The 27,755-nt window shown below is 39.0% G+C and overlaps 1 protein-coding gene across 2 annotated transcripts in view; it reads right to left on the reverse strand.

Moving 5' to 3' along the window:
* The window catches only part of LOC127638734 (glutamate receptor-interacting protein 1-like), a 190,597-nt gene that overhangs the window by 98,226 nt on the left and 64,616 nt on the right, over nucleotides 1–27,755 (reverse strand). For both annotated transcript variants that reach the window (XM_052120428.1, XM_052120426.1), the window contains exon 2: nucleotides 3,209–3,289. In XM_052120428.1, coding sequence (XP_051976388.1) covers nucleotides 3,209–3,289 — 81 coding nt within the window. The remainder of the gene's footprint in view (nucleotides 1–3,208; nucleotides 3,290–27,755) is intronic.

The raw sequence follows: 27,755 nt of genomic DNA on the forward strand, positions 1-27,755 counted from the left end.
GTGTTTAAGCTTCAGTTTCACGTGAATTGAATGTTCACGTTCAGTTCGAAACACCTGGCCATTAATGCACCACACGGCCACTGAACGTAACCATAGCAACATCTCCAGTACACAAATATGCTCAAGAGTTTTCCCATTTAGGCTTACAAAATCTTACAAAAACTCTTTTATATTATATATTTAAAAAGGCAAAAATGATCCGCACACCAGGCCATACAAAAATTGCCCCCTCCTATCTATTGGTAGAAATGGCACAATTGGCAGAAATGCTCCCTTTTTAAATAATTATTTTAGGTTTCAGGATGATTGCTTTTTACAACTTCAGGGTATAGCAATGGGACAAAAGATAATGCCAATAATATTATGGGTAACCTACTGTAGAGTATCAACATGTCCATAACAAAAACCTTTTTTTCTTCTAATGTTATCTTTTACAAACCTTACATTGAAGACACATTTCTTATATTTAATGGTTGTGAGGCAAAATATTTCTCTTTTTGAGATTATTTGAAATAAATTGAATTAAATTGGAGATCTATAAATTTTTTAGACACATTGGTTTTACTTGAGAATAGAACACTTGCCTCTTCACTATATGTAAAACCTACTGAAAAAAAAACTGTTTTGCATGCAAAGAATTTCCACACAAGATCTTTGAAATGCAGTATACCTTATAGCCAGTTTTTACAACTGTGCAGAATTTGCAGCAATTTTATTGAATTTTGAGTGCCAAGTGAAAGTCTTGTACAATAAATTTATTCAAAGACAATATCCAAGAATGTGGTTAGATACAGCCTTGGAGAGAGCTCATACTTTTCTGCTAAGAGGGTACCAAAGAACAGTCATTCTTCACGCATTATTTGTTCCAGAACATACATTAGTGCTAAAGTGGAGGATATAATAAAAAAATATTAGCATGTGTTAACAGTTGATAATGTAGGCAAGGATCTATTTACTAACTTGCCTCTTTTTGTTCATTCTAAAGGACAAACCATCAGGGACAAATAGTTTCACGCTGATTGTAACACAACAAGAGTTGGACGGTATAAGACTCTGGAAGGTCCGAATGTTTTTTTTCCTTGTCACAACACACTTTTGTTAGTTTTGTTACCGTTTTATTACTTGTAATTCTACTAATGTTGTTTACCTTTTGACTTGTCCGTGTGGCTTGCAGTACATTGGCAAAACCAATAGACAACTCCACACCAGCATTAATGAACAAGGTATTTAAAAATCATCATCCAGTAATAATAAATGACTGTGAGTTTATGCATCTTGGCCAGTGCTGAGAAAAAGTAACAGGTACCACGTGACTCCTCCGTTTAGTTGAGCAATACCAGCATGTTCAACTTTCAGTTTTTTGTCTCAATATGACAGACTCACAGCCACACAATTGTAAGGTGTGTGCACCCCATCTCCCCCAATTCTATGCTAGTGGCCACAGGGATCGGTTTTAGGGCCTCTACTTTTCTCCTTAAATATGCTTCCCCTGGGAGATATTATCAGGAATCGTGGAATAAGGTTCCAATGTTATGCTGATGATTTAATTCTTTATTTATTTTTTATCCCCTTTTCTCCCCAATTTGGAAAGCCAAATTCCCACTACTTAGTAGGTAAACGGCTGTTTACACTTAAATGAACTCCTCCAGTGCAGCTTGGAGATTTCAGCTCAAGAGTCACAATAGGTTTATCCCAGTACTAATGGGAAGCTTGATATAACTAACCCCAAAAAAACAGGAAGAACAGAAACATTTGTATAAAACTGTATAAAAATGTAATATTCAAAAAGTAGCAATAATACTTATAATAACAATTATATAATATTAAATAAATGTTTTAATATTATTACTATCTGTATGCAATATCACAAATGTAAGAGTTTTATCAGCATGTTGTGATTCAGCCATAACAGCTTTGTGCCACAGGTAATCAGATTTTTTTTCATTAATGTTTTCATAAATATTAAAATATATATATATATATATATATATATATATTTTTATAAAGCTGTATGTATCAATTTGATTGAACACCATTTGATCATGACATTTAATTAAAACAGTTAACATGAAATCCAGAAAAATTGAAACGGAAAACGCATAATTTGTATCTGTGAGACTTTATGCAATTCTTTTAATCAAGTCATTTTCTGTGTATTTTCATTAAAAAATCTGAAGCTTTTTTTTGTTGATTATAGTATCGATTCAGTATCGATACCGAGGTACCAGGGCTGGTATTGTCCTGAAGCCAAAATGTTGTTATCGGAGCAACCCGAATCCACATACAAATTACCACGTGCCACACTGAGAGCGAGAACCACTAATCACGACCACGGTAAGGTTACCCCATGTGACTCTACTCTCCCTAGCAACCGGGAAACTTTGGTTACTTAGGAGACCTGGCTGGAGTCACTCAGCACACCCTGGATTCGAACTCACAACTCCAGGGGTGGTAGTCAGTGTCAATACTCACTGAGCTACCCAGGCCCCACTTTATATTTCTTCAAAACACGACGAAATTTCTAAATTCTCCAAATTAGCAGAGTGTATCAATGAAATTTTGAGATTGGATGGCCAGAAATGTCCTTCTACTCAATTACAACAAAACAGAGATACTAATTATTGGACCAAAAACCTCTAAAAATAAACCGCTGAACATCTTGATGGATGTACTTTTACATCATCTTCTACAACGAAGAACTTTGGTGTTATATTTGATACAAATCAATCATCTGAAAATCACATTTCCAGTGCTTGCAGAATAGCATTCTTCCACCTCAGAAATATTGCTAATTTACGACAAATGCGTGCTGTTGCTGATGCCAAAAAAACTAATTCATGCAATTATGACCTCAAGACTAGTTTATTGTAATGCATTACAATGTAATGTAATGCATTTGTTGTCCCGCAAGTTCAATAAATAAACGTAAATAGGTTCAAAATGCAGCTGCCAGAGTGCTAACTAGAACCAAGAAATGTGGTCATATTAGCCCTATTTTATTGTCGTTACATTGGTTACCTGTTAAATTTCGCATTTATTTGTAACTTTTTTTAACTACTTACAAAGCTTTGAATGGTCTAGCTTCACAGTACTTAAGTAACATTCTACCACGCTATATTCTATCTGTGCTTTTCATGTGCTTTTCAAAGAATTATATTTTTTTTGGTGAACTATCTAAGATTAGCTGGGGAGACATCATACTTCGTACCTGGAATGCTCTGTCTCCTAATGGCCAGGGTGCCATCTGGTGGCCTGGAGGGATTGGAATGTTTAGTGTAGGGCCCCTCATCTGTAAAACACAAGCAAACCAAAAGACATTTGAAATCATAACCATGTGCAAGCAACATGTACATGCATTCAAAGGGACTAAAGACAAGTGAGCGTTCTTCACAGGCGTTGATAGCCATCACATAGACATAGCTGTAATAGTGGCTAAAAACACTCTCAAAGAGACGTAGACTTATATACAACAAAAATCAGTTGGAGTGGCATCTATCAGCTTTTTGCACACATATCCAAACAAAATAAAGTCTTATACACACACTTTTAAACACATCACACTCCCCTGATGATTCTACATGTTGCACAGTGAACAGTGGCAGCTCATCTGTGATATGCAGTGAGTGCTTTAGAGTTCTCCCTGAGCAAGAGCAACTACAGCTGTGGCCATCCTATTGTGTGCTCAGGTTTAGAGGTTTGGAATACAATGCATAGGCATTGGGACTCCAATCATTATGGGGCCCTAAAAGAACTATGGGGCCCTATAAGATCCTATTGTGTGCTCTGGTTTAGAGGTTTGGAATACAATGCATAGGCATTGGGACTCCAATCATTATGGGGCCCTAAAAGAACTATGGGGCCCTATAAGATCCTATTGTGTGCTCTGGTTTAGAGGTTTGGAATACAATGCATAGGCATTGGGACTCCAATCATTATGGGGCCCTAAAAGAACTATGGGGCCCTATAAGATCCTATTGTGTGCTCTGGTTTAGAGGTTTGGAATACAATGCATAGGCATTGGGACTCCAATCATTATGGGCCCTAAAAGAACTATGGGGCCCCATAAGATCCTATTGTGTGCTCTGGTTTAGAGGTTTGGAATACAATGCATAGGCATTGGGACTCCAATCATTATGGGGCCCTAAAAGAACTATGGGGCCCCATAAGATCCTATTGTGTGCTCTGGTTTAGAGGTTTGGAATACAATGCATAGGCATTGGGACTCCAATCATTATGGGGCCCTAAAAGAACAGCAGGACAGAGAATCTGAGCACTGATTGCTTTGACTGCAAGAGCAGTGCACAGCAAGCAAAGATGGAAAATCAAGACTCAGACTTAGTCTCACTTAAGTTGCATCAAAATTGAGTCTTGATTTATACTCTGAATTAGAAAGTCAGGAATAACACACATGTTTGAAGGTCTACAAGCAGAAACAGCAGTACTCTACAAAGGATGTTTTCAAAAATTATGCAATTAATATTTTTTTATTTATCAATTAACTTGCATTAAATACATTATTTTCAGTTCTATTATGTTCTGTTTTTACCCCTGGTCATGTTACATTGAAGAAATGTTACTCTATTCTATTTTCACCCTTGGCTTTGTTGCATGAATTCTATTCTATTCTATACTAATTTCACCCTGGCCATGTTGCATGAATTCTGTTCTATTTATTATTCTAATCTAATTTCATCACTGGTCATGTTGCATTAATTCTATTCTATTCTATTCAAATGAACAAATGCTCAAAAGTTCTCTATACTGACTTATAAAATTACAGTGGGAGATAGATACTGTAAATGAGACATAAATAATGCACCATGGATTTCTGGCCTCACTAGAAATTAGAGCGAGTGACTGACAGTTAATTTAGTCTTCATCATCAATCATGGTCAGTTTGACTTTACTGTGTGGTCAGTGAGCTTGAGAGAGCAACAATGAAAGCACCACATCCCATTCCTACTTAGTTCTGAACCAAAGGCAGAAAAAGGCCCTGAATCAGCCAGTATTAAAAGTACCCTGACATTAATAAGTCATTTCCCAGAAAGATCTACTCATGGAAATGAGGGGAGGTCAGAATTAACAGAAACCCATCTGAAGACCATGGGAGATGACAAATAAGTCTTCTCCATTTTATATCAGTCAGTTAAGAGGCTAGCAGAAATTCCTGATGCGTTTCTTGGTTAAATCAAACGCAGCAAAATATTAAATGAATGAATGTGCTCTTTATTAATGTCACGTTACAATGAAGAATTACAGCATAGAGAGAGAGAGTTTTTTTATTTGAGAGGGTGGGAATGGAGCGAAAAAGAGGAAGTAAATATAAGGTTTAGTTTAAATTCATTTGGTCACTGCTTAATTATCATACTTCCATTTGTCTTATTTTATAGTTTTAACAATCCTAACTGTACTACTGTTTTAAAATGTGGAAAAAAATTAAAAATCAAGAATGTGTAGGTGTCCAAACTTTTGACTTGTAATGTACACTGTGTGACACATATATGAATGTTGATGTTTGCACAACAATTTCTGAATGTGAATTAAGAAACCATCTGGCAATATACCTAGCAAAGCTTCCTTAAGGGGCTTTTACTACTAGACTACAAGTTGACAGACTACAAGACATTTTAAATTAGCATTTCACTTGAAATGTATTTGAATAAATTGAGAATAAGTTCACCTACTCATCATTCTCTATTGGGTAATGTCCTTAAACATAAATAAATAAATAAATAAATAAATACAAATAAATAATAATGTCTGACACTATGTCTCAGAGGAAAACTGACTGCTTGTATTTCCCCAGAGAGCAGACCAGACAGTCAGTTTAAAATGCATGGGACATCTATTAATTAGCTGGTCAAGAGATGTCACCATATGAGCCAACAATCTCCTCTGAGACTTTGTATCTGTATTATCACATAACCAAAATTTCAATTGTTGATACCAATACCAATAACATTTTACGATTCTTGATACGAGTTTCAATACCACAGCAAAACCCTTATATTCTACTGAACACACTGCTTAAAAGTAAAAAGTTAAACATTAATATATATATTAACAGATTACATTGAAACAGCTTCAAGTTATTATTCACCAATTATTCACAGTCAATAATAAAGTACAAAGAAATAATTGAGAGCTGAAAGTGGTTTTCGCTTTTTCTTGTAAATGTTGTTGTTTGTTTAATATTAACAATTTAGCAGACATGCAACTCTATTAGACTGAACTTGATATATAATTTAAAACCACTTGATTCAACAGAACACACACACGTGATATATACTGTATATCGCGTTACACTTACAAATGTAGTGTAGTGTAATGTATACACCAATCAGCCACAATATTAAAGCCACCTGCCTAATATTGTGTAGGTCCCCCTCGTGCCACCAAAACAGCGCCAACCTGCATCTCAGAATAGCATTATGAGATAATATTCTTATCACCACAATTGTACAGAGTGGTTATCTGTGTTACCGTAGACTTTTTCAGTTCGAACCAGTCTGGCCATTCTCTGTTGACTTCTTTGATCAACAAGGCATTTCCATCCACAAAACTGATGCTCACTGGATGTTTTTTGTTTTTAGTGCCATTTGGAGTAAATTCTATAGACTGTTGTGTGTGAAAATTCCAGGAGATCAGCAGTTACAGAAATACTCAAACCAGCCCATCTGGTACCAACAATCATGCCAGAGTCCAAATCACTGTGATCACATTTTTCCCCATTCTGATGGTTGATGTGAACATTAACTGATGCACCTGACCCATATCTGCATGATTTTATACATGGCACTGTTGCCACTCGATTGGCTGATTAGATTCTTACATAGATGATTGTTGGTGCCAGATGGAATGGTTTGAGTATTTCTGTAACTGCTGATCTCCTGGATTTTCACGCAGAACAGTCTCTAGAATTTACTCTGCCAAATGTTGCCAAAAACAAAAACATCCAGTGAGCATCAGTTCTGTGGATGGAAACGCTTTGTTGATGAAAGCAGTCAACCGAGAATGGCCAGACTGGTTTGAACTGACGAAGTCTACGGTAACATAGATAACTGCTCTGTACAATTGTGGTGAGAAGAATATCATCTCAGACTGCTATTCTGAGATGCAGGTTGGCGCTGTTTTGGTGACACGAGGGGGGACCTGCATAATATTAGGCAGGTGGTTTTAATGTTGTGGCTGATCGGTGCATATACTCTATATACAAATTACACTACATTACATTTGAAAGTATACCACATTCACCGCATAAAGCCATTTAGGAAATTAAGAGGATGACCAGAACAACATAGGGGTCACTAAATGGATTGTTGTCACATCCGGGAATTCGATTTCCTGGAATTTGTGACTGGTTTAAAGACAAAATGCCTTTGTTTCACTCTGTGTTTTTCGAAAATAAAAAAGACAGAAAGTGTGGAAGCAGATTTAGGTTTTCATGCTTAAAAATCCCATCAACAACATGCAAAAAGCTCCAACATGTAAAAGTTTCAAAGCATTTAATAGACAGAAAAGTGTAAGACAGCATGTGGGTGTTTATCGATATCATCAGAGCTCATTACAGTGAATTTATCAGAAAATTAAGACATTTTATCAATCAAGCTTCTTTCATATATTTTAGAAATGTCACCACTTTGTGTTTTGATAGCTCATCTCTGGTGGAAATTATTGAGACTGAATAATGACACGCATCAGCCAAAGTGTCAGCGAAATGTGTGAGCTGTTCAAATACTCTTGGTTCTCAACGATTTTGCCTCTTTTCCTGAATCTGTGTTACAGAGACAGAGAGACAAAGATAAAGAAAGAGAGAGGGACATAGCTTCATCCAGTGGTTCTTTCTGCGAACTATTGTTCTACAAAGTGGCTTATTTTCTGTCTAGGTTACAGCATCTTACAAAGACAGACAGCTTTCCAAATTAAGCTTTCGTGCTTGTTATGTACAGATCACAAACACATACAAACAGAAAAAAAATGAAACGAAGTGATCACAGGAAATAAGCACATGCATAGTGGGGAACTGATTGTGGACCACCAGAAACGTTGCAACCTCTCTTTGATGAAAAAACTTTTTTTCACTCGAAAGATGCAGATGTTAAGTTTGTTTGACATGCTATGGCGCAATACACAGTTGTACAACTTATGCAGTCTTCTCTCCAGTGCCCCTTGAGAGGTCCTTTGAATACACACTAACAGCCTCCTAATGACATTTACATTTATGCATTTGGCAGATGCTTTTATCCAAAGCGACTTGCAGTGCATTTATTATAGGGACAATCCCCCCAGAGCAACCTGGAGTTAAGTGCCTTGCTCAAATACACAATGGTGGTGGCTGTGGGGATCGAATCAGCGACCTTCTGATTAACATTTATGTGCTTTAGACCACTACGCCACCACCACTCCATAATGAAAGGTGTAACTTGTGGTACTTTCAAAAGCATCACTATTATCATACTTAGGGTTAGGGATTTAAACAAACCCTAACCCTAATTATTAAACTTGCCCTGCACTGCTTTTGCTACAGAATGATACATAAAATCACAAAACTTGTTGATGAGAGATATATGTTCGGACAATAAAATGGGCCAAAAAATCCCATAGACTTACATTTAAGGAGATACCACAGGTAATTTAAAAGGACCAGAATATAACCGTGGTGTGGGCTTGTGTGACTTTGGTTTATTCATCTGACAAGCAACCACCCAAAACACACTTAGCAACGCCATAGCAACTATCCAGAATATCCTTGCAATCACATAGCAACACCCTAAACACTGTTGTATCACCAACTTTTGCACTGGTAATCAACAATTAAATTTCAATTGCTACAGACAGATGAATGCACTTTATCAAAAATCTCAGCAAGACAATCAACCAGTCATGTGATTCAACCAAGTCTCTTTGATCATTTATGTATAACTACGCAGTTTACATTTTGTTAGGCCAGACTTGTACATGCATAACTGAATTTATTTTCCTTTCAGGTTCTTTTCAAAAACATACAAAGAATACCATTAGGCAGAGGTCAAAATCGAAAATATACATTTTCTTTTAGAAAGTAAAAAAAAAAAAAAAAAAATCTAAATTCATAGGATAACACCCAATTTCCACAATTAACATGCAATTTCACACTACAATTTCATCCCCATTCTGATAGATTTAGCAGTTTTGAGAAAACAAAGCTGCACAGCGGGATAACAATTAACCGCATTAGCCAAAGCCTATTTTCAGCATTCAATCTTTCATTCTACCAATGTCACCAATCCCAGTGGTACTCACCAACATCACTGCGGAAAGCACTGCTAATGCCACACAGGAATGCCATGGCAGAATATGGTGTGAAAGCCCTCTGCAACACCCAGTGGTCGTTTGAATGTCACCCGACTCCCAAGAAACCAGCACTAGAAATGTGCTGCAACATTTGCAGCACTCAAGCGCCTGTCCTCTTCAAAGTTCAGTCCTGTATTTCCACACATAAGTGTGTACGCACATCCACACATACACACACTCAAACTTGGAAAGGGAGATGTTGTTCGGATGAGTGCACCAGTAGGTTCTAAGGCAGTGGGTGTTCTGAAAGTGCTGCTGATGGCCCACCGATTGACGCCCCAACCCCATGCCCTGTTCAGAGAAAAACCACAGGGTACAAGTACACTCTTGTATAGATGCCAAAACTAAAAAAAAAAATTACAGACATAACAGTCCGGTAGTGTGGAAAACCATTCGAAAATTGCAATTTTAAAGCAGAAGACATTCCTGCTACTTATGTTATTCGTAGGCTGCACAACTGGCCATAGCTTTTTATAAACCTGATAACAAATAAGATGAACTGGCAGTAAAATAACATTTAATTCTATTTTGACAAAGAATCAGGATTCTTGCTGCTAAAAATGTCAATTCTGCAGTAGAAACCATTTTGTATATATATTACAGCAGGTCTGTAGATTATCAAACGATGAAACAAACTAACTTCCAACGCTGATAATTCCTCACACAGTCTTAAAAGTATAAATCATATAGAACAATGCAATTGCTCACAGCAACATAAACTCGTAAGTCCAAGATTAAACTTTATCTTAGATGGATGACGCGTGCCATGTCTGAACTCCTATTGGTAGTGGACACATTGCATCACTGCCTATTTTCATAAAATAAAACGTTTCACAACATTGTCATATTGCTGCACATGCCCACATTGCATCACGGTCATTGTCACTTATGCTGCCAGAAATCGCCAACTCTCAGATTTATAAATTTGTACAAACCTGGATTTCAAGATGCTAAACATAAGCCTGAACGCAGAAAAAGGTACTTCAGTCAAAAAGCATGAGAAAAATAGAAGAGAGAGTGTATGTTTATGTGTCTGTGGATGTGTGAGAAAGAGATGGAAACAGAGTCAGAGAGAGAGAAAGAGAGAGAGAGAGAGAGAGAGAGAGAGAGAGAGAGAGAGAGAGAGAATAGGACAAGAGGAAAGATGCAAGCACAGCGGCTGTCATTCTGTCAGGTCACAGCATGATCACTCATGCATACTAGCACATTTATTTGGGGAATTGGAGGACATGAAAGCAAGGTACAGAAACACTTCCTAAAAGCTTCCTAAAAGATGAGCAGAATCTGGACTTTTGTAGGCTCAACAGACCTCGTTTTTCTCTCAGCAACCACTGCGAGGTGGACTAAATATTTTGCAACACAGATACTGAAAAGTGCATGAATGCACCAATAACAGGTGTTTCAATATAAACTGGAACTCAACAATGGCAGAATTGGTACTTCAGGTTTGAGCAGAATTAATAGAGAATAGAGTCCATTTTTCATTACTTAAACATTTAAAGGGATAATTCACCCAAAAATGAAAATTCCAGCCTAGTCTCATGAAATTTACATGAGCATTGCAATGTTTTTGCAAAACTAAAATTACACGTTTCATTACACGTATGGCTGCAGTATTTAAGTGAAATGTCCAGCGGGGGCACCAAAACCGAGCAAAATGAGGTTGTAACCAGACAAGGTTTTTAAGGTGAGTTTTAGAAGGAGGTTTAATAAGTAAAATTTACCTCCCTAACCTAAAACTGTACCTTAAACCTAAGCAACAGAGTCCGAAAAGATAAATGGGAGTTTAACAAAACAGACATCCTTACAATTACCCTTAACTAACACCTAACACTAACCGATAGTTTTAAAATGCAAATTCAAAATAAAAAGAAAAAAGAAAGCAGTTACAGAAATACTCAAACCATCTCAACTGGCACCAACAACGAAGCTACTGACCAGCATCTGCATGATTTTATGCACTGCTGCCACATGATTGGCTAATTAGATAATCACATGGAAGATTGTTGGTGCCATACAGGCTGATTTCTGTAACTGCTGATCTCCTAGGATTTTCACACACAACAGTCTCTAGAGTGTACTCAGAATGGTGCCAAAAAGAAAAAACATCCAGTGAGGGGCAGTTCTGTGGATGGAAATACCCTGTTGACGAGAGAGGTCAACAGAGAAGGGCCAGACTGGTTTGAAATGACAAAGTCTAAGGTAACTCAGATAACCCCTCTGTACAATCGTGATGAGAAGAATAGCATCGCAGAATGCAATTGTACTTGTAATTTGTGTGACAATGATTACGATAACCACACAGTTGTTGTAGCGCCTCTAGTGTTCATTTCACCAGGAAACTGCAGCGAATCAAAGAAAGCAGCATATACAAGTCAGTGACCAGGTTGCAGCCAGCCGTAATCATTTACTCACCCTCTTGATTTTTTTTCCAAACATTTATGACTTTCTTTCTTCCATGGAACACCAAAATAAATGTTAGCAGAATGTTCAGTTTGAGTTACTTTCACTGCATCTTTTATCCATACAATGAAAAATAATTTTAACTGAGGCTTACTTTCTGCTTAACATCTTATTTTTGTGTTCCACAGAAGTGTATGTATATGAAGTATATGTATATGAAAATAAGGCACAGAGTAACTCTGTTTGGCCTTCTCTATGTGGCATTAAAATCATAACACAATGACATTGCTGTTTTTCTACATGAATCACAGTGCAAACAAACTGCCTCAAAATACCTGTTTATTTTTTATTTTAAGTTAATTCAAGAATTTAAGTGCAAACCGACTTCAAACTCTGGCTCCAACCAGACAGAGACAACCGTGGTGTTACCCCAAGGGAAAGGGAAGTAAAGGCTCAATTATTTTTAGATGTGATCTCAGACTGTGTAAAGAGGAAAGACAAAAAGTCCCCCCCCGCCAGCTTAAGAGAGTGGAACTACATCCTTCAAAAAGGAAGCAAAAAGCCAAGCATCCTCCTGGGCACAGTGGAGGAGTGTCTGTTCGTATTCACCGCTGAGTGGAGAGGCGGGACGTCCTGGGATTATAAGGCCTTCAATTTTAACATAGGTGGCCTGAGAAGTCAGTTCATTTCATTCTCAACCCTAGGTGGTACATATGAGATGGAACTAGGGTTGGCATAAATGGTACAACACAGAAAAAGTAAAGTGTTACCAATCAATCCCAGTTACATGCCATTGTCATGTTTTTGTAAGCAAAAAAAGCAATTGGAAAGAGTGTTTGTATAGGAAGTCATAGAAAGCTTGCCTTGACAGAACTTACCATAACATGAAACACTAGATTAATTACCAGAATGAAAGTAAGTGTTAGTAAACGACCTCAGCTGGCTGGCGACAGTACTGAGCATTAGCTCTAAAACTATGAGTCAGTTATTCAAGCTAATGTGTTATTTCAACTAACAAAGAACACTCTAAATTGACTGGATTCAAATTAGGTGGAGAACAAAATGAGAAACAAGAGGGCAGCAAAATACAAGGTGCTTCACCTAAATAAGTGGTGCTTGTTGAGCTATTACTATTATTATTGCTCATTCTTATGGTTTTGGCATTTGAACAAAGCCCCAAGTATGAAACTCTGGCAAATAATTCATCCTATATGTTTACAGACATAAATGAAACATTAAATCATTACACTTCAGGAGTGTGATAGCTTTCTAAGCATTTGACTTCTGGAGTATGGCAGATGAATAAACTGGTGACAAAAATCTCAGACTTACACTGGAAGAGCGACCCAGGAAAAGACATGCTTCTTGAATGGCCCCATCTCCCAGGCTGGCCTATTCGGCGACACCGTCAGGGACTTTGCCCAGCAGTTCTCGGCAGTGAAGCAGCAGACGGAGGCTATTAAGCACATCCTGCCCAGGCGTGGCTCAAGATCCCGCACCATGTCTGCTCATCGACAAGGGCGTCTCCATCCCTGTCTCTCCTCGGCCCGTCCCTGCGGCCCCGCCCTGGCGTTGAGTCCCCCACAGGAAGCAGACGCCACCCATTTCACGGCTGCCCACTAAGAACAGGTGACCCAGGCGACCCAGGGATGCAAGGATCCACTGCCTTGGAGCTGGTAAGCAGAGAATATTTTGTTTCCTTTTCATTCCTTTTGTTTCCAGTAGCTGCGGTACCCAAACATTCAACAAAAGAGCAGATTCATCAGTCCCTGGGTTACAAAACTGGTGTGTTTGTCTGTCACCCTGACCACCATCTTCTATCTCTCTTTGGCAGGTTCAGTGCCCCAGTGGTAGTTTCCTAGCCCCCGCGCACCATGCTGTGGCACAAACATACTCAAACCCAGATGGTTTCGATGGACCGTGGGCACGAAACCACTCCTCAACCGATCCGCCGGTGAGGCCCCACCTGCCGGTACGTCCAACGAAATTGTTCCCTTGGTCCCCCTCGCCCAGAGCTTGGACGCATGGCTCGCGCTTTCCAACTGGTCGCGGTGGATGACCTGGACCATTCAACACTGATCCGTGATTCAGTTCGCCAGGCGCCCGCCTAGATTTGCAACCTTGCGCGCGGATTTTACATCCCCTACATCCCTGTGGAGCGGAGGGGGGCGGGGCCGGGTCGGAATAGCTGTTGTTTTCCATCATAAGCTGATTTGACCAACTGGTTTGCTGGTTTGTTTCTGGTCAAATATGGTCTACCACCTTGAATCAGCTAATAACCAGTTTGGAGCAGCTAGAAAGCAGCTAATATGTTCTAAAAAACATTTTGTTGTCCACCATAGGCTATAACCAGCTGGTTACTGCATTGTTTCTGGTCAAAGATGGCTTACAAACTTTAACCAGCTAATGACCACTTTAGACCTGATAGAAACTAGCTACTATGTTTTAAAAACCAGCAGCTGATCTCCTTAAGCTAATATGACCAGCTGGTACCTAGAGTTTGTTGCTAGTCTAAGATGGTCTACCCAACAGTGTTGTGAACCATTTCAAGCAGATAACCCCATGGCTGCATCCCTCCTGTAGATAAGTGGCTAACTCTTCAGATTGATTCTACCTTTCATTTCAGCCCACAGTGTTTGCACCGTTCTCTGAAGCTTATCTGCTGTGGAGATGAGAGGAGCACTAGCTCTCACTGAAGGCCACCACTGAGAATAATTGGCTGTGTAAAGTGTCTCAGAGGCCAATGTTTTTAAAAGCTCAAACTCAAACTGCAAGACGTCTTTGAAATTCATGAGAACGCTTATGAATGAATCTAATAAATGTGACTATTTGACCTCCACAAAGGGAAGGAGTTGCTGGCCATTTTTAAAGATGAATACCTCCCTCCCTGCCATGGTAATATTTCTTCACAATGAGACAATACAGTAACATTGCAGTGAGATTACAAATCTGTTTAAGAGCTAAATGTTAAGTTTCTCAATGGGCAAAACCTGGATAAATCCAGATAAAACCATACCATTATCTTATAGAATTAATGAAGATTGTCGAGTTTTCACCACTGTTTCTGCATTTTCTTCAAACAAAGCTATTGTATGTATTTCGAAAACTTGGAAAATAATCAAATGGATTACTTTTGCAGTGCTTCTATGGTGCTTTTTGTCCTTTTGGAGCATGAAACCCTGGTCACAACATGCTTTCATTGTTTAAAAAAAGAGCATCTTGACTATTCTGCAAAACATCACCTTGTGTTTCACAAAATAAATTTAAATGGATTTGGAATAAAATGAGTGCGAGTAACACCATGAGGGTGAGTAAATAATTATATAATTTGTATTTTTGAGTAAGTATTCCTTTGAAACTTGCTGTTTACTGCACTTTGCAAATATTCTGAACACACTGATTCTTAAACTTTCTTTGAAGGTCTTTGAAGTTCTTAGTAAACTAAAATGTGTGTGATACATGTTTTGCAAGATCACTGCATGGGTGCTACAAGTGCGTTATCTTAGAGAAGCATGTAATAACATCGCTTCATAACTTTAATTCTTCCTGTGTATGGAAGAATGAAAGAAATCAAAGGGAAGATGGTGGAAAGTGTGGTGGAAGATGCTTGCTCAGTGGGCAAGGAGAACAACTGTTTGTTCTCATTCACTCCCCAAACTCTGAAGGGATCATAGCTAGCAGAGAAAATTAAGAATGACAGAAAACATACACCTACCTCTCTACGTCTTCTCCTCCCCTCGCTCCCCAATCAAACTGAGTGCAAGCCCTATTGCCGCCTACTGCTACACAATGTTGTGTTTCTCCCCAGAATGCCAACCCTCAATCTTCAAACCCTCCTAAGCAAAGCCCACATAGTCACTAGTAATGAAGAGATTAGTGGTAAAAGAAATTAAGGAAAAAAGTGGCTCTTCTTTTTTCGCTGGATGTTTTGGGACTTTTGTATTGCTGCATCAGTGCTTTGCTTTGTGTTGAGCTTCCTACCGTGCCGGGATAAAATTACTTGTTGAGTGCCATCTTTTTTAAAGGTGTGAATGTGCTAATGGACAACATATGCCTAGTTTCCGAGACTTGTGTCTCTGATGAACAAATATGGGCATTTTCCAATCAGTGGGCATTTTCAAACTGAGATGGCCACTTTACACAATTTGCCTACTACCTTGATATTCCCTACTTTCATTGGATAGTTGAAAAATGTCCATCTCAGTTTGAAAACGCCAACAGATTGGGAAAAGCCCATTACTGTTCCGCAGAGACCTATACTTCTCATTTTCTATGTGAAAGGGCCATTCCTCTGTGATTTGCTTTGCATAATTGCGTTCCCTTTGTGTAAAAAGGCTTTTATCCAGGAACAGAAAAGGTAAGCTCTAGAATATGCCATTGTACAATACAACACTTACACATTTTTAACTGGATTTAGGAGGCCTAGAAAAACAAGATTTGAGTTAGAAGGGATGTCCACCCACTTTTGGCAATGTAGCGCAATTGTGTTCAAGGAAGTCAGAAAACTTTTGCTTAGCAAGAGACACAATTGTTTGAGAGAGCTAACATTCATGTGTTTATTTCCACTTAAGATGTCACGTTTGATGTGTTGCCAATGTTTATAATAAACTGCTTGCCAAAAGAGTCTTTCTCCTATTGAAACCTAATCCACATGAGTCTGGTGAGAGACGGCTGTTTCGGTTTGCTTTGAGCTTGGCAGCGTTCAGTTTCCATGACACCCTGTAACAGATCCAGTTTTGCTATTCGGACATATGGAGACAGATGATTACACCTTGCAGGCATTTTAACCAATCAGATAACACAGAATGCCTCCAAGACAGTCACCTTCTACAACCTGTTGAGTTGGTCTGAAACAATGTTTATGCCACAAATTTTACAAAGCCAAGATGAGCATCAGATGCAAGAGGATAAAAGCTCTAGAGCAGCATATGAATTTAGTGGAACTAGCTAGCGTTGGTTGCTTTCACATGCCGTCCAGCTGACACAAGCAGACCAAAAGTAAGCCTTGCATGTAATGAGGCTAATGAAGGCTTCTGTTCAGAATCAGGGGAGCTTGTTTTGGTGTGTGTGAGTTTATGGACTTACATTGGGCTAGTAGTGGCTGAATAGCAACTCACTAAATTGGGTGTGAAAATTCTAGCAGATGAGCCTGGTTCCAACTGATAAACACAATGGATAATTTTCACTAATAATTGTATGTCTTGCATGTGTGCGCAGACAAGGTTCTCAAACCAAAATTTTGGCGGATTCACAACAGGAATGTATGCACGTTCATAACATGTACGCACACACAATTTGTTCTTAAACTTGTTCTAATGTTGAAAAATCTGAATTATTCTAAATAAGGGAGAGTGTGCTTTCATTAATCATTGGCATAAAACATACCAAGGACTTGTCCAAATAAGGGTTTTCCACACAACCTCACTACAGTCAAATGTACATTTTTGCAAATGAATCCTTATTCTCTCACGTATGCCATTGTCAGAACCATCTGAAACTATCAATCAATCCATCCAACCATCCATCCATACATCAATCAACACATATTTTGGCTTGACACACTCCATGTTTTAAAGCCACTAAGTGTCTGTGATATTATGTACATGTGGTTTGAGTTGGCTACTAAATTGTATCCTACATTTTGAAAAATGTAAGTCCAAATAATTGATGTACCATTATATCTGCACGAAAACATTCATGCACAAGTTGTACGCACAAATACGCACAGTTAGTGAATGCAACTCAAATATACTACAACAGCATGCTAACCATGTGCCCTCCAAACCTGCACAAGGCTTCAAGACCAGCTGGACTGCCTGGCAGGTGTGTGACTGAACACTGAGACAGACAAGCCTTGCCAAAATCGGACATGGGGGTGGAAATGACTTAATTGGGCCCAAGAGAAGACATTCACTCAGATGTGTCATTCAGTTGAGAAAGGACTGCCATTTATGGGCATTTTTGCTATATTATTAACCTGTCTGACAAGCACACTTGGGTTCACCATTGAGGTGATATTTAAATCCCGCCAGAGCTGAAGTTGAGGGGTGCTGATCTGCTTTCCTTCTGCGAGAGCACAAAAATGTACATTTGACCTTTCGACAACTCTGTGACATTCATACCCTTAGGGAGAAATTACAGAGAGTGTGCAAGGCATGGCAACACAGTGTCATCCGTTAAAAATAACAGATTTCTTCTAGGCACAAAGGTTATTCTACTGAAACGGACAGGGCTGACTGAAAACATAATGGAGGCTCACGTTGGTTTGATCACCACACATATCAGCAGAGCGATCTATAGAACTGATGTTACTGTGAGGTAACTTTAGAAGGCTGATATTGTTGACAATAATTATTAACTTTAATTTTGCCACTGTCGGATCTGTTCACATAAGTAAATTGGGGACAGTTCTTGCTATAGTAAGCATTACAATTACTTTTTCTCACACTTTTGAGCAATCCTAATATTAAACTTCAGAGAGTAACTCAACCCACAGAATTTGTTTTTGTTTTATTTTAGAGACTTGGGGAACATTTTCACATTTTCGTATATATATGTATTTGGAACCTTTGGAACCACTGAAATGAACAGCTGTCACAGACTACTTATTATTTGATTTTTTTAAATACATATATATATATATATATATATATATAAATTATAATAAGTAGTCTGTGACAGCTGTTCATTTCAGTGGTTCCAAAGGCTGAAGGTTGACATTCCAGGACCCTCAACTTCAAACTTAATGAGCTCTTTTCTACCATCTTACATTTCATATGCACTGGCAACCATAATTTAAATATAGGACACTCATTAGGAGCTGTCAAACCATAATGTCTCTAGGTTTTACAATTTCAAGTCTATGCACAATTTTCAGGAGGGCCGAATCAGGGCCGAAGCAGCTCCTCCACCGCCTTCTTCTCCGCTACCTCCTTTTCCTGACGATAAATCCAGCTGTCAGGCAAGCGTAAAAGGATTCATGGAGGCTGTTCAAAGGCAAAGCTGTGGAGGATCAGGACAGATGTGTGCCAGCAGAATGAATAAGAGCCAGAAGCACTGGAAACAGCATCTCTCATGTCCAAAAACGGACAGCTTTCTTTTGAAACTCAAGCCTGGCGAAAGAGCTTGATGCCCTGTGGACTTCCCCTGAAATTATGATGGTTCCACTGGAGTGTGAATAGAACAGACAAAGTGTGATATTCACACTGTTTGTGTAGTAGCAACTAGTGACGTGCAAAACAATAACGAGACATGTAAAATCGGTAAGTAGTTGGTAAGTTGCCTTATCGATCTAAAAAGGTTTCGTCCATGTTCAATATAAGTTAAGCTCAATCTACAGCATTTGTAGGATAATGTTGATTACCTTAAAAAAAAATTATAATTCAATTCAACTGAATTAAAATAAAAAACAATTTGTTTTAATCTTGGTTACAGTAAAGGACTTGCAATGGAAGAGAATGGGTCCAGTCCATAAACATTAAAATACACACCGTTTCAAAAGTATAGCCCAAAGATATAAACATTATACAAGTTAACATTTTTTTATAGTGATACAATTGACAACTAAGTAAATTATTTACTTTAAATCTCCACTTTCACTTTCTACTCCTTTTGTTTTTGGCAATTCGCATTCTTCATGCATTTTGCCACCTACTGGGCAGGAAGGAGAATTTATAGTAAAAAAAGGACTTCAATAGTGTTCTTTTTCTCACCCACATCTATCATATCTCTTCAGAAGAAGAGTCATATGGATTATTTTTATGCAGCTTTAAGTCCTTTTTGGAGCTCCAAAGTTTTTGCCATCATTCACTTGCACTGTATGGATTTACAGAGCGGAAATATTCTTCTAAAAATCTTAATTTGTGTTCAGCAGAAAAAAGAAAGTCATGCACATCTGGGATGGCATAAGGGTAAACTATCCCTTAAAGGAAGGCCTTTAAAATTAGGCTGGTTTTCATGACCCTGATCAGTGTTTCTTATACAGTGTGAGCATAACACAGATCTTGCATTCAAAAACAGCTAGACAAAGCACAACCCAATGAAACAATACAGGGGTCGCAACACATGTTTTTATACATTTTTCAATTTTACTTTTAATACTGTTTAGTCCTATTAATACATTTTTAATACAAATTTAAATTGTAATACTATTTATAACTTGAGACACTATCTTAAAACCGCAACATTTGTGGCAGAATGGTCAGAAAAATGTGAGATGTGGTGCAGCAGCCAAACATCTGGGCGGAGCTTTAAAACCCTTCCTCAAAAGTGTTTTACCATGCAAACAGTCCAACAGCTAAAGCACAGCAAGCTAAATCATTAAAGCCCAGTTGCTAAAAATATCAAAAGTATATATATATATATATATATATATATATATATATATATATATATATATATATATATATATATATATATATATATATATATATATATATATATACACTAGTCGACTTCACTTTTCGAATAGTTGTTTTTTGGACAACCGTTAGTAGCAACTGTTGTTTCTGTGGACGAATCCAAGGAATAAGATACAGGTAACAGGATATTGGATGCCTGATAATTTCGTTTTATTTATTTATTTTTTGGATTTTTCCTTTTACAATTTTTTTTCTTCTCTCAGCTGGGGAGAATTTTGTCTTTCTATCTTTTGTGAATGAGAAATTAATCTGCTGGTTCCCTTAATGCAGCTCCAAAAACTGAGCTCTAAATTGTTTTTCACTTAGAAATCTGGTGGCCTGAGCCAGTGGGCTCAGTCCAAAAGATTTCAGTGTACCCAGTGACTGTTCAAGAATGAAAATTGAAAGCACTCTTATCAGAGCCAGGGAGCGATTAGCATACCAATTACTACAGCAGACATGGTATGACTCTACTAAATCCAGAATCCATACACACTTAGATGTGAACATATGTTGAAACATACAAACAGAAGTAATGTATAAATACTTATACTCCCACACAGCACTTATATACAATATAAAACAAACACACATTTTCCATGACTGTAGTATAAAAGACCAGGTCTCTCTGTCCACCTTGCAACCAAGAAAAATACAAAGCTGTGAATGGCATCACTCGGCTCATATTAATACATGCTGCTAAAATACAGTTGGAACAGCACGCTGAACACCTGAGGTGAAGGCATCCACGGGTATTCCATTTGGTGAAAAATAAAATGCATAAATTTGTTTAATCAAACAACCTACTTATATTCTTCCATCTTTAAGAGTCCAATTAATCTTCTAATAAATATTAAAGGGATAGTTCAACCCTTCAACCCAAAGTTCTGTCACCTTTACCTTTTTTTAATGCCATGCCATCTTCTATGGCTATATTCATTGTGAGAGCCAGTTTAGTTATTCAAGAGTAAAACTAAAAAAGGTAATTATTTCTAAAAACCTTAAAACTAAATTTGGATTTACTTGGTTAAAAACCCTTTCAAAAGTGTCAACCGCATAATACAGCTTCCTCAAGTGTGTAGAAACGTTACAGTCCAGTAAGACATGTTTAATGGATAGTGGGCCCTGACAGGATGGGGACTTTGTTGAATTTTCTCCAGATATAAAAAAATCGTGTGTGAGCCTTGCGTGTCCTATCCGGGATCGAAAGTAATTGACTTGATCCCAATGATTATTAAAAGGGAATACATGTCTTGTCCCAACAACAGGATTTATTTCCCGTAATTTATTGGTTAAACATTGAACCCATTCTGACTACCATTTGTTTTTATTGTATTAGTCTAATGTTGGTTTTAGGTCTGTGAATAGAATAGAGTATTTTTCCTGGTTCTGAGGATAATGCTTCTTTGGCAGCTCTATCTGCTTGTTAATTTCCAGAGTTTCCTGAGTGGCCAGGTACCCAACTGAAAATAATACTAAAATTCTTTGATTCCAGAGATGACACTTTGTTTAAAATCTCACGATTGTTGAGTGATCTTCTTAAAGACTCAAATACTTCCAGACTTTATAATCAGTTATCATTAAAAAAGGATTTCTGTGGAACAGTCTCAATGAACTGTAGTGCATAAAGCATTTGCCTCTGCAGTAAAAACTGAACTTTGGTCAGGATGTGGGTGCCTTGACACAGTTGACTTGTTGCAAAGGCTGTTGCCACTCGATTTCCAGATTTGGATCCATCTGTATTCAACACTGCTCTTAGTTTTTTATTTGTTTTTTCTCGTTAAATCCAGATGGATTTTGGGCTTTTTGAGACCCCATGGGGGATTTCGCAAAAATGTGTCTGCTCCAGAATGTTTAGATCCACTTTCAGATTCTCCAGATGGGTTTATACACGTAGGCCAAATGGACGAATGTGACTTAATTTTCTTTTATATAGTATTGAATGTTGAGTTAAGAAAACTACCGGATAGGCTGGATTTTCTTTATTTGTTTTCAGTTTGGTTGCATATTGTAGGGTCAGCTTTAGGTGTCTGATTTCCAAGTAGGGTTCATTGGCTTCCACACATAAACTTTAAATTTGTGAGAATTTGTGTTCTATGGGCTCCTAAGGCCAGTCAAATACCTTGGTGGTAAACAGTATCTAAAAGTCGTATATATGATCTCCTGGCTGATCCATAAATTATGTTTCCATAGTCCAGCTTTGAGAGAATCAATCTTCTGTACAGATTCATAGCAGTTGAAATGTCTGCTCCCCATTTGGTTTTGGATAAAACCTTTAAAACTTTGATATCATTAAAACATAATTTTTTAAATAATTTAATATGAGGGATAAAAGACAGCTTGCTATTTTAAGTTAGTACTAAGGAACCTGTTCTCTTTAATGACTTTGATGGGGACTCCATCCATACACAGCTCTGTTTCATTGTGCAACGAACGGAGCTGACAGAAATGCATACAGAAAGTTTTTGTTTGTGAGAACTTGAAACCATTCTGAGTTGACCAGGAGTGCATTTTGTTTATCTTCAGTTGGATTTTTCACTTGTTTCTGTAGCAAATGCAGATGTCATCTACATATGAACTACAATGAACATCAGAACCAATGACTTTCGCAATGCTGTCTATTTAAATACTAAAGAGAGTTGCTGATAGAATACTACCTTGAGGTACTCCAAGTTCTTGTTTATGTAGATTGGACAAGGTGTTTGCTATCTTTACTCTAAAAAGTCTGTTCGATAAAAAAATGTCAATGAAGATTGGCAGGTGACCTACAAAATTAATTTGATACAGATTCTTTAAAATGCCATGTTTCCACATTGTGTCATAGGCTTTCTTCAGATAAAAGAATACAGCTACAACATGCTCCATTCTAATAAAAGCATCATGAATATAGCTTTCAAGACACATAATATGATCAGTAGTGCTTCAACATTTCCTGAAACCACATTGGGCATTACTTATGTGATGTTCAGATTCCAGTACCCAGACCAGGCGATTATTGACCATACTCTCCATTGTTTTACATAAGCAGCTGGTTAAGGCTATAGGGTGATCACTATGGTCTTTTCCTGGCTATGGAATGGGTATTATTTCTGCTTCATGCCAAGCAGGATGGATTTTTCCAGATAGCCAGATGAAGTTGAAAATTCTAAGGAGCATTTTCAGAAAGGGACATTATCTTGGCATTTTATTTTATAGCTTGCTGTAGCTCTCCCATGGAGAAGGGTTGGTTGTAGGGCTCTGCATTGCTAGAGCAAAAGTTAATCTTCTCTTATTCAAAAAGTGGGAAGACAGTTCCCAATGGATGAATTGCTTTCGAAAGTTGTTACTAACATTTTTGCAATTTCTTTTTTTTTGACATCAGGAGTGTACCATGCTGTTTGATGTGTTGTATTTGAGGGCCATTGTTTTTTTTCCCTTCATTATCCATATCAAGTTAAATATTTGGTATGATTGAACTACTTGTTGTCAAGCTGGAAATGTATCTTCTCCAGCTTTCCTTTTTAACTTCATTTATGATTCTTCTTGCTCGTGCTCTACTCATCTTAAGTTTGATAAGATTTTCAGTTTACGAGTGTCTAAAGAAAATCATTTCTGCTTTCTTCCTCTCATTTATGGTTTCAGTACATAATTATCAAACCATAGAAGTCACCTACATTTCATATTTAAAGATGTTCTTGGGATTTTATCATTAGCTATAAGCGTTAAATTCTGCATGGGCTGTCTTCTGGAAACCTCTCATAACAGAGGGTTTGAAACTGAAACTAATTAGCTTTTTTAATTTGCCATCTTTGTACATTTGTTTCTACCTCTCTTCCTTTGATGGTTAGAATGATTGGGAAGTGGTCACTACCACAGAGGTCCTGCCAGACTCTCCATGATAGGTCCAAGTACAATCCAGGCTGACAAATGGTTAAGTCGATCGCAGAGTATGTTCCATGTGGTGTAAGTAGGTATTTGATCAATTATTTAAAAGGCATAGAATATTGTTATCTATAAAATCTTCAATCTTCTTACCTTTTGTATTGCAATGATTGCTACCCCACATAAAGTTGTGACAGTTGAAACACCGCAGAGGATTGGGTACAAATAGGTCCACCGGAACACTTAGGTATCCAATTCAAAATTTTCCAGAAATCGGAAATAGCAGTTTATTAAAAGTGAGGATGTATGTACTAGTTTTGATTGTTCGCTCTTCTCTCCTGATTATTATTCTTTTAACATTTGTTACTCCTTGAGTCTTGAGTTCATGTGTTATTTCTTCTTCATCCATGTCATCAAGCTCTCTAGTGCGGATTACTCCTTTACTGTAATTCAGAGTTGGATGAGGGAAGGTCTTTTTCTGTACTCCAGCTAATGTGCTGGCATGTAGTATGTTTTCAGAATTGGCCCTTTTACTGCGTTCCACAAGAATTTGTCCAGATCGAAGCTTTTCCACTTCTTTACCATACCTGCAATTCCCTTTTGTATAGCAAAAGGGGAAAGCTTGCTGATTGGAAAGTCTGGAGCAGCAGCTCCAATAATGATAAAGTTTGGCCAGTCATCATTATTTGGTATAGAGGCGCATTTTTTTTCTTAAGTATTATCAGTTTCCAAGTCCAAAATAAATCTTTTTTGAGGTGTGTTTTGTAGCCATGTTTTAGTTTTTCAGTTTCATCATCTCTGCTCCCATCCAACTTGGAGCCCAAATGAAAGGGATACACAGCGCCATGGATCTCCAGCAGATTATGCATCAGGGATATAGGGATGATATACTCAAGCAAACTGAGAAAACAAGTTGCTCAATTAACTCTTAGCCAACACCTACTGGGGGTCTGAGAAATATTTGATGCTCAGTTATCCTACAGAGAGCAGTCCCAGGGCAAGTCCTGACCAGCCGATTGATTGGATCGAGCCATTCCAACTTCCCACCTAGGTGAAGTAGGAGCCTGTAAAGGGAACAATGGAAAGGAGGAGGCGAGAACCGGCTTGACAATATAAATAATAGTTTAGTAAAAAAACAAAAAACAAAGACACAAATACACACAGAGGACGGATAGCGGCCCGTAAACTTTCTCTCTCTTTTGCACCACCATCCGTAGTCGGCCTTTATCCCTCTCGGAGGCTTGATTAGCCTGATAAGGGACCGGGTGTGTAAAATCACAACCCGGCCCCGCCCTCCACCCTGTCACATTCCTCCCTCGTTCTCTCAGGCAGGGGTGCCAACGGAATGACGTACATCCCCCCAATCATTCCCTGGGGGAGGGTGTGCCTTATGCCCCGTCTGCCGGCAGGTCATCCCCACCTTCCTGAATCTGGGAGGGGACAGGGGGAGGGAAACAATAATGAAAAATAGGGGGGTACTCCCTGTAACAGTGCAGTACCCCCCAACAAAAACACTGTAAAATTTAAAAGAGAAGGAAAAGGCCAACACGGAAAGGCATTGGGAGAGAGAGAGGAGAGAGAGAAAGAAAAAAAACACTTACTCGCCAGTTCTCTGATACACCTTAGCTTGGTCCTTGGCCACTCCTCCACCCACTAGTGGACGACAGCCGCGCCTCCCTGGGCGGATCGGAGGCAGTCCTCCAGCCCCTTGGCGGACGGAACACCCCGCCACGTTCTTGGGGAACAGAAGGGTACTCCCCCGCCCCAGGCGGTTGGCAGTGAGACCCTCCCCGCTCGCAGTCGGCGGTCTCAGAACCGCCGTGTTTCAGCGGCTGATAGGGGTCTCCTCAGGCCCTTGCAGCGGCCATGACCGCTCCAGGCGGTTGGCTAGGAGCCCCTTCTCCCCTCGCGGTCACCGACCATTCCTCCGTTTCCAAGCATCCGAGCTCCTCCGTCCTCCAGAAGATGGCCGTGGCTGCTCCGTTGGGGTGGATGGTACTGGAAAGAACTCTACTACGGTGTATCCCTCCTCCCTCCCCGCCCTCCGCCCTGTCACAGAGCCAAAGCACTGTGTTGAAATAACGCAGTCCACAGCAAACCGCATTTCTCAGGGACCAAGATCTCTTCCTCCACAGACACGGGTCGCAACTCACGGCAAACGAGTCATCTCTTTGTCCTATTTCTTATAATAGTAAAGAGGTAAAAAAAGGGATCTATTAAATTCTGAGTTCTTACAGAATGGTGGAAAAACCTTTATAGCTGTGACTCTAGCAAGGGGGGCTTGAGGGTTGTTCTGTCTTGCCCAAGGAGAAGACCCTAGCACTATGGAGGGAAGGAGCATCCCACTGTTCCTTTCATGGACTACCGTCATAAAGATGGGTCCCATACCATCCCTGAAAAGTCCTGTCACAATTTACTCACCCTCATGTTGTTACAAACTCTTACGACTTTCTTTCTCCCACTGAACACAATGGGAGGTGTTAGGCAGAAAGATAGCCTCAGTCATCATTCACTTTCATTGCATAGGTAAAACAATGCAATGTTGATTTGGAGTTTGGTACAACAAAACAAAAAAAAAGGTGCATGGAGAGAGCAAAGTACCAATGAAGTGGAAAAATCCAGCAACTCTTGTTAAAGGGAGAGCGTTTATTTAAATTCAAAAGTATTCCTTTAGGTTTATAGGCAGAGATTTCTGTCTGTTTATTTTTATTTATTTTTGTGAAATGAACAGAAATCCAACATCTGGCAATTTTTAATTTTCTGACTGGGTGGCCGCAAATGTGAAACAGAGATATAAAACCGACTGGCCATGGCATCGTAAACGCCACTACCAAGACAAATGCTGTACAGGGCTAAGGCCAGGAACACTAAACAATCTCAAATAAAATGACAAATCATCAGAAACGATGGTTGAAGTGGGCCCTTGGTGAAAAAAAGAAATAAACCAAGCTTTTTTCTTTGATCAGATATTAATACAGTGAATTGCAATATTTTATATTAATTGAACTTAATTTTGAGTTTGAGGTTATTATTAATGGTCAAATATTTTGTATGATGTCTGCAAAACATTCAATTAAATTTTTTTTAACTCAAATCAGCTTTTCATGGCCATTTATTTACTTAATTTTTATTTACTTGTTTTTTTAACACCATGTTCGAACATAAGGATGCTCATAAGTGTAAGTGGTACCAGAGCACCCTAGGCCGAAGGTCGATGATCGATTTTGTAATCGTGTCGTCGGATCTGAGGCCATATGTTTTGGACACTCGGGTAAAGAGAGGGGCAGAGCTGTCAACCGATCACCATCTGGTGGTGAGTTGGGTCAGGGGGTGGGGAAAGACTCTGGACAGAACTGGGAAGCCCAAGCGAGTAGTGCGGGTGAACTCGGAACGTTTGGAGGAGGTCCCTGTCCGCGAGATCTTCAACTCACACCTCCGGCGGAGCTTTTCAGGCATCCCTGCGGAGGTTGGGGACATTGAACCGGAGTGGGCAATGTTCAAAGCTTCCATTGCCGAAGCCACGGTGGAGAGCTGCGGCCTCAAGGTTTTAGGTGCCGCAAGGGGTGGTAACCCTCGAACACCGTGATGGACACTGGTGGTCAGGGAAGCCGTCCGACTGAAGAAAGAGGCCTTCCGGGATTTGTTGTCCCGGAGGTCTCCGGAGGCAGTTACAAGGTACCGACAGGCCCGAAGGGCTGCGGCCTCGGCCGTGAGGGAGGCAAAGCAGTGGGTGTGGGAAAAGTTCGGAGAAGGACTTTC

Source organism: Xyrauchen texanus, chromosome 47 (genome assembly GCF_025860055.1).
Source record: "Xyrauchen texanus isolate HMW12.3.18 chromosome 47, RBS_HiC_50CHRs, whole genome shotgun sequence".
NCBI lineage: Eukaryota > Metazoa > Chordata > Actinopteri > Cypriniformes > Catostomidae > Xyrauchen > Xyrauchen texanus.